Source organism: Acomys russatus, chromosome X, assembly GCF_903995435.1.
Source record: "Acomys russatus chromosome X, mAcoRus1.1, whole genome shotgun sequence".
Taxonomy (NCBI): Eukaryota; Metazoa; Chordata; class Mammalia; order Rodentia; family Muridae; genus Acomys; species Acomys russatus.
Genome location: NC_067169.1, coordinates 121,691,184 through 121,699,244, shown reverse-complemented (window position 1 = coordinate 121,699,244; position 8,061 = coordinate 121,691,184). Strand labels below are relative to the sequence as shown.

General features: G+C 50.5%; 1 protein-coding gene across 2 annotated transcripts; it reads right to left on the bottom strand.

Annotated features, from left to right (window-relative positions):
• Positions 1-2,044: 2,044 nt before the first annotated feature.
• On the bottom strand, positions 2,045-7,619 carry Prrg3 (proline rich and Gla domain 3). 2 transcript variants are annotated; one of them, XM_051141018.1, is made up of 4 exons: positions 7,338-7,619; positions 4,334-4,371; positions 3,540-3,700; positions 2,045-3,168 (listed from the first exon to the last, which is right to left on the bottom strand). In XM_051141018.1, exons 2-4 carry the CDS (start codon positions 4,338-4,340, stop codon positions 2,641-2,643), a joined length of 696 nt encoding a protein of 231 aa, XP_050996975.1. In that variant the 5' UTR covers positions 4,341-4,371; positions 7,338-7,619; the 3' UTR covers positions 2,045-2,640. The 2 variants fall into 2 exon arrangements, with proteins under 2 accessions (XP_050996975.1, XP_050996976.1); XM_051141019.1 differs by lacking the exon at positions 7,338-7,619 and adding an exon at positions 7,071-7,128.
• Positions 7,620-8,061: the final 442 nt, after the last annotated feature.

Sequence of the window (8,061 nt, the reverse complement as noted above, 5' to 3'; positions counted from 1 at the left end):
AGAATAGGAGCTGAAGCAGGGGGCACCATACCAAAAGGCATGTGAATGGGAGGGGGTCCCACAGAGTGCAGGCCCCACAAGACGAAGACAGTCTTCCCAACAGAGCAGATTTCTCCTGGAACAAATAGAAGCACACACCAGCTATCATTTCATAGAAGCAATGAGAAAAGACAACATGCTCACATGTATACACAACACACACACACACACATCTCAAACAAAAGAAATGTGGCTACTTAAGTGTTAGCATTGTATCAAATCAATGTCTATACAAAGACAGAGTTTGAAAAGATATGTACAGGGAATTCATAAAAGCCAAGTGTGCACCTTGAGGAATTTTGCCCATTTATATGTACTAAACACTGTGCTGCAAAAACCATTGCAGAGGCCTTGGCACAAATTACCTGGAAGAGCTCTGTGAAGCATCTGGGTCACAGCCAGGCACCAGCTTAACAAAATGCTGGAAGATTCTGGGCTGGCCCAGCTTCCCTGGGATCTCCAACATGTCTGGATGAGATTGATTCCCATCTCCATCATGAAAACAGCAGGGGACTTCTGGGCCCCAAATTCCTTTATGAGGAAAGGCAAGAGTGCAATACTAGAAGACCAATGAAGACAAAGAAGAAAAAGAAAAAATGGAAGGGGAAATAAAAGGGAAGAGGGAAGACATGAAGAAAAGAAAGCAGGAAGGGACAGAAGAAGGAGCTCAACACGGAGGGAAAGAAGGAAAAATGCCACCAGTGAGCATCTCTGGTGTCAGGAAACTGAGGGTCAAATGAACAGCAGAGGCATGGAAGCCATCAGCTAGAACCAGCCTTTTACAGATGCTGCTTATTTCTAGAAGAATCCTGCGAAGGGTAAACTTCACTGCTTCCGTGGTGGTCAAGCACTTCACAAGCATTAGCTCCACACATTTCCAATGGGCTGGTGAGGTAGGGGAGCCATAGGGTTGAGTTATCCAGTGAAGCTGGCAGCCTCACTGGGGTAAGAACAGAAGCTTGAGTAGAAACACAGCCGAGGGGAAGTCCCTAACACTGGAACAGCCTCTCAAAGTTGTCTGCGGCCTCAAGGCAGGGTTTGCATTCAAGGAATGTGTCTCAGCGGCTGCCTTGGAGGGCTGTTTAGACAGAAGGAAGCTTATCAACTCTGTGGGTTGGAAGCCTTTACAGTTGCCAACAGACCCACGCTATGCACTCTTTCTGGGCCCCACAAAAATGTGCTACATTTTTAAAAGCACCACAGAGGGAAAATGATTTGGCCCAGAGGCCAGGAGACTAGATCTGGGTGGGTAGAGATGGTATCAACAGTGCTGTTTACTTCATCATTGACAGGTAAATAGCAAGTCACCTCTGCCTAATGTCTTCCAAAGCCTCATTGAAAACAGAACAGCACCCAGCCACAGCAGAGCAAATCCCAGGTAGGCTTTAGACCCCAGGTCATGGGCTCCCCCACAAAGAGAAATATTAAGATACAATTCGAGAACTTCTCCCTGTATGGGCACCATCATTAGGAGAAATCACAATCTGAAGTTCAAGTTCAGTGCACCTATTTACAAAACAGGAACTATCCTAAAACTTCAAAGTCAGATAGCAGAGTGCCAAGGAGGTGGAGCTCAGGGTTTTAACTCTCCTGTGGATTTACCAACCTCACAAAGGAGGAACCTTGAGCTCCCTGTGCCAGTCTGTTACAGCCCAAGGGTAGGCCCTGGACTCCATGGGGGAAAGGGGTTATCAGTTTCCCACACAACAGAGTCCTCCAAAGCCACACATGGGCTTATGCCAGCCAGGAGTGGTTTTAGCACAGCTGGTACACATCAGAAACAAGATGGCAGAGTTCAAGTGGGCCCCTTGATTGGTCTGGAAAAAGGAGCTCTGCCACCCAGCGCCCCTCCTTCCCATGCCCTGTCCTCCTGCCAGGTTGCTCTACATATATATTTCACCCTGGTCGGGAGCAGAGAGGTGGGTGTTGGAGGAAGGCTGTGCCAAGGTTTGTTTAGTTGATTTCTTTTGGAGGGCGAAAATGGTCCAGGTGCACTTGTTTTCATCTACGGTTATTTATTACTTGTGTTTTGTTCCTAGTTCAATCCTTATTTATGTCCTCATAATATAAGTGAGAACAGTAAGTATGGAACTGTTTAGAAAGGAGGAACTGTAGGGCTGGCTTGACCCCCCTCACCTCTGTGTCCTAGGTCCTCAGACATGTAGAGATCCCCAGTAAGCCTTACAGGCCCAGGGGATGAGCCTGTGGCCATTCTAGCCATAATCAACACCATGGGATGGTTCCTTTGGCATAAAAGAAGCCAGTCCCTACTGAGAGGGCAGGATAGTGGGGACTGCTGGTGGAGGAGGGGGGCAGTCTGGAAGACCTGGGCTCTCAAGTCTGTAGCTCTTCCCAGGGGGATCATATACTTGCCCTATATGCTCCCCACCCCGACACACACACACACACACACACACACACACTTGAGGTCACACACACCAACTATCTCTACCAACTGACTTTCTACAAATTCATGGTTAGGGAATTATTTGGCAACAAAGAAGCTAAGGCTGTTTTGTGGTGGCACAGTCTTTCAGAAGTCCAAAAGGAAGCAGGCTACCTCTGGCAGAGGCTTTTATCCAGGCTGGGGCCTGTGCTTAGCTATTTGTCTGCACTGGGGCTGGCTGCCACAATCTCTTCATACTTTGGAGGAGGGTCACTGTAAGAGACACTGGCCTCTTCACCACTGCCCTCCTGGGGTGCAGTCACCTCCTCATAGGAGGGGGGAGGGGTAGCACTAGACAATCTGGAGAGAGAGAGCTCAGGGAGGTAGAGGGTGCTCTCCAGCCGGACAGTGGTTCTGCCTCCCCGGCTGGGCCCCAGGACTATCTGTGGGTTATTCCCTGCCTCACGGTGCCCAGAGGACTCTCCCTGGCTATGCACAGTGCCCCTGTAAACCATGACTCGGGGGAGGTTGTGTCCGGCGCGACTGGCTAGGTACCGGTTCTGAGCATAGGAGGCGTGGTGACGAGTTGCTTTCTGCAGCTGGCACCTCCAGATGATAAACAAGGCAATGACAATCAGCAAGACTACCCCCAGAAGGGGCACCACCACATACATGGCATCTGAGCTCTGCGAGGGATCTCGGACTGAGTAGACTGCATTTGGGTATCCCTTCCAAAACTCCATCTGCAAAAGAAGAAGGGCCACTCACTCCTGAGGAAGACAGGCACCAGGTGATGTTCCCCTAATATCCATGTTCTAGACATCTGAGGCCTCCAACAAGTCATGTACCAAGAACAAGCTTGTGACTCCTTCTCCACCCTGAGCTATCTTACTGGCTGGAGAGAACCCTCAGAGAGTTTAGGGAATCCAGCAAGGATGAAAGACGGAGTTCTCAGATGAGGAAGTCCACATGAACCATGCAACAGACCTAGAGGGACACCCAGTGTTCTTTTCAGGCTCCAACAGGCAGGATGCAGGCTAGGGTAGTATCCTTCCCTTCTTTCCACCCTACTTTCATTTTTCCTCCCAGAACCCAGCCCCGGGGCAGTACGTGCCGTTTTCTCTTTGTTCTCAAATACTTCCTTGACTTCTTCATAGCTGCAGATCTCTTCCATGCACTCCCGCTCGATGGTGCCCTGACGCAGCTCCTCCAGGAACTCATTGGCACGAGGGAACCGTTTCAGGACTGCATGGGCATTCTTGGCTTCCAGAAACACTGAGGAGCGAACAGCAAGTCTGTCCTTACAAACCAGACTGGCCCAATTATGAGGGGAAATTGGGCAAATCCTGCAGGCCTAAAGCCAGGACTCCAACCTGGCCTTATTGCAATAGGGATAGGAGAGCTGACTTTCTATGATTCTGTGCTCTCCAGCAGGACCTCAGGGTCCCAACATGAGCCAGGTCCTTCACCATACAAAGGAAACCGAGACCCAACTGAGAAGGAACTTCACATGGAACAGGAAGAAAGACCAGCAAGAATTCTATGTATTGTAGTCTTGGATAAAAAACGTCCAGTAGCTTCTGCCTCTGTCTTGAAAATGAAAACACAGAGCTCTTACCATGAGAACTGGCTCCTCCTCCAGGCTGCCAGCGGTGGGACTAAAAACAGGCAGGAGCTGGGCTTTGGAGGGTGAAAGCAATCACCCAATGGTAAGACTGCTTACTCCTCACAGGAAGTGATGCCCCTCTATGCCCAGGCTCACAGGTGTGGCCTGTGGCCCTCTTTCACAAGATCCATGAGCTGTTGCATTAGTGCACCCCAGAGCCACCCAAGGAAAGAAAAGCTGAAAGATGGATGTGCTGCTTTTGCATGACCCTGCCTAACTCAGATGGTTCCAGAAGCACTCACCAGCCATGATGCTCCTTCTGCTCCAGGGTATCACTTGCCTGGCAAGGGGGAACAGAAAGTTGTGGTGAAACCCACCGGAGTCTGGAATGTGATCTCCCACCAATCTGGCTAAAAAGTACACCACTCCTAACTTCCCAAAGACCTCCAGAGCTCCCCAAAGCCCAGCAGAGCCCTGCCCTTAAACACACACACACACACACACACACACACACACACACACACACACTCCTATGAGTTTCAAAGAACAACAGTTAAAGGACTGAGCTACCACTCCCTATCCCTTCAATGGATGTTTGTCCGTTCAGAAAGGAAAGAAGCCCAGAGACAGATGAGAAGTCAAGCCCAGATATGAAGTTGAGTAGGGGCTAGGTTAAGCAAACTGACAGAGACAAGACCTGGAGTTGAATTTGAGGGTGAAGATGAGTCCCAGACACCTCAATAGACGATTGTGTTCCTTGAACACCAAACTTAAGTAGCAACAACAGCCATCTCAAATGTCCCAGCCCAGCTGAGGCTGATCTACAGTAATCTTCTATGGATATGTACTGTACAGGGTCAGACCCAGCACTTACAACATATTCTTACACTTCCTGGTCCAATCCACTGGACCAAGACTCAGACAATTTTCTCAGCTCATCTTCCCCAGATAGAGAGATGAGATGTTTGAACTTCTCTGGAGGCAAACACATATTTTCTCTTTGCATAAACTAGTACTGCAGCAGAGAACCTTCATAAACACATACTTAAAAAATCAGTATGAAGACACAGGTCTGGGGGTATAGCTTGTTCATACGGCATATATCAGACATATCTAAGACTCTGGACCACAACACACAAGAACGTAAATACAATCCAGTACAGTACAATACAATATATCTGCAAAGGTCACTTAGAGGAGAGGCCACTATTGAGAAATATTGCCATAAAGCCTTTTTTCTGCTAACACAGTCCTACTCAGACACATACTCTCAAGCATCGTCTAAGCCATCAACATCTGGGAGCAATCACCTCTCAGCTCCCCTCCCCAAGCAGAAGTTCATGTTTTATGACTAATGGGATGTAAGACACATGAGCTTTGTTGCCCATTATGCTCCTCCGTTTGCCTAGGCTGCCAGGAAGTTCAGTGCTAACATTGATGGCCAAATACAAGTGCTCTGGAAGACCAGCTGTTATGCACATATGCTTTTCTCCCCACAACTTGGTATGCTATTCTATTTATTCTTCCAGAGTCTTATTCCTATTGTGTGTTTAAAAATATGGCTTCTAGTCTGTTTGGAAAATAAGGAAGATAAAAATCATGAAAAAAAATTTAAATGATGGGGAAAGTGACCAATCAGACATCTGAAGAATCACTGTATCAAGAGGCTTTCTCTTTAGGACTCATGGAGAACTACCAACAAGTCATTACATCACTGAAATACTATTTTCACAATGACAACAAGGGAACTATTGCAAAACCTGGCCTCATTAAGGTCTATGGAGTCCTTATGATGAGGATGCAGTGAGAACTGGATTAGGAACACGGTGTTTTGGTAAAAAAAAAAAAATGAAGTGGTCATATCAGAGTTTGAAAAGAATGAACAAAGCTTTCACTAATAAGAAAGCAAACACATCTCATTGCTTATTGGAATGAACAGCGGAGTTTTCAAGAAAATCTACATGGTAAAATTATATAATAGCTTTACATACAGCCATTTTTGGTCTCAATCAAACACATGAACTTCCGTGTATTCATACACACATGCATCATAGCCCCATGTTTGTGTTATCCTGGCCTGGAAAAGTCATTAGTTAATTTCTGAGCCTCAGAAAAGCCAGACTCTCCCCCCAGACAGCTCAATGGCATCTCCCACCCCATTAACAATTTTGTAGCCACCATCACTGCTGCTGCTGCTGCTGCTGCTGCTGCTGCTGCTGCTGTGAGGGATTTTCCCCCTCCTTCCCCCAAAATATATCGCCTGCTTCTTCCCCTATAAATACACCATCAATAGGCAGTTACTATGGCAACAGTGAGGGAGCATGAGGAATCCACTATAGAAAATGCAGCTGCAGTCACGCATGTATATGACCCTCCAGCCCCTGGTGGATACTATACAGCTGACTGTAGGCTGAAAGAATTTTTAACCCACTCCCCACAGGAACACAGCTGAATCCTGACATTCTAGAAAGGAAGGAAGGCAGGAAACTTGCTACCAACAAAGACCTTCCTTAATCCCACCCCAGGCTGAGGCCTCTAAATCCCAGCTCTCTGGGTCAAAACTCCTAAAGTACCTCCCACAGGGACTGGTGGCCTTCTGGAGCACCTGGTGTCTCCAGACGTGGCCTCCAAAATCACTTCTCCAAATCCTAAGCCCCTATGATTTTCACCACTCAGAACTGCATGCCAGGAAAGGGTTCTGCGCTTTTCAAATCTTATGATTCATCAATTTACCCAGTAACATGGCAACTCCCAAACTGTGCTCAAACTCAAACTCTGGGGTCTCTTGTCCCCTTTCACTCATGCAGGCCCTAAAAGTGCCTGGCTTCCCCACCTTTGATGGACACCAGCGCCCTGGTGAAGAACTCCTGCTTCTGGCCCAGCAACACTCTTCTCTTGGGATCTACTGAAGACTCCAAACACCTTGGCCAGCCTGACCTCCAAATCTTCCCTCCCCAACAGTGCTCAGCTCCCAGCTCAGTGGCCCTGAACACCTAACCATGCCCTGGGGGCTGGGGGCATCCAACCAAATGGCCTCACCTTTCTCCAGGCCCAGGAGGCAACCGCCCTGTTTGCTCGTGCAGCCCGCCACCTCTCTGCTGCGCCTCTTCAAGCAGGGCCCCTGTCCCCGCCCACCTGCTCCTGTCCTCCAAGCCCCCGGCCCATCCCTGCGGTCTCCTCCCTTAGTCCCTCCCTGTCCCACTTCCCTCCCGCCGCCCCTGGCGCCCTAGAGCCCGCCAGGCCCCGGCCAAACAGCGCCTGGAGCCCCCGCCCCTCGCAATCAGGCACGCAGGCCTTGCCCATTACCTTGGCACCCCCTGCCTGCCCCTGCTCTCCTCTGGGGGCTCCTCCGGACCCTCCCCCCCGCACCCTGTCGAGCCAGCTCTGGCCTCGCGCCCGGCGTCTGGAGTGCCACCCTCCAGCGCCAAAACCGCCTTGCCCCGATAGCCAGGCCGCGATCGTAGCGCTGCACCGCGCACCAGGCCTCCGGGCCAGGAGGGGAAGAAGGGGTGGGGCCGGCTGAACCAGCCAAGGGCTTAGGTAGGGAAGGCCAGCTAGCTGGGCCGAGGGGCGGTGGCGCGCACCAAGCACCGCGCGCCCGCGCCCAACTCCGCCGGCACCGCCCCTGCCCGCGCCCGTGTAGCTGGGGGGCGGGGCCTGACCGGCAGGCCTGGAACTCTCTAGGGACCCTCGGACACCTCTGTGGCCCAGTGGTGACTCAGGGCACAAGCCCTGAGAAGACTGAGCTCAGTAGCTGCGGAGCTCAAGGCCCACGCTCCAGGCATCTTGGAGCCCCACAGTCAGAACTGCCTCCTGGGCCGCACCCAGGCTCACCTGCCATTCCAGCCTTTCTGGCCCTGGTGCCCATGGATAAGAGAGCGCATGTGACCATGGGCCCAGGACACCTAGTGAGACTCCTGGGTCCTCAGAGAATAGGTTTAGCTGAGGTCCCATTCCTTCTGCCAGAGGCTGAATGACCTTGGCTTCCACACTTACATCCTGCCTCCCCTGGCTGGGAATGCAGGCTTTT

Bases quoted from the DNA above. Each gene is read 5' to 3' on its own strand.
- Prrg3 (XM_051141018.1), bottom strand. The intron at 3,169-3,539 runs GCACGTACTGCC...CTTCTTTTGCAG, and splicing joins TTGAGAACAAAGAGAAAACG to ATGGAGTTTTGGAAGGGATA.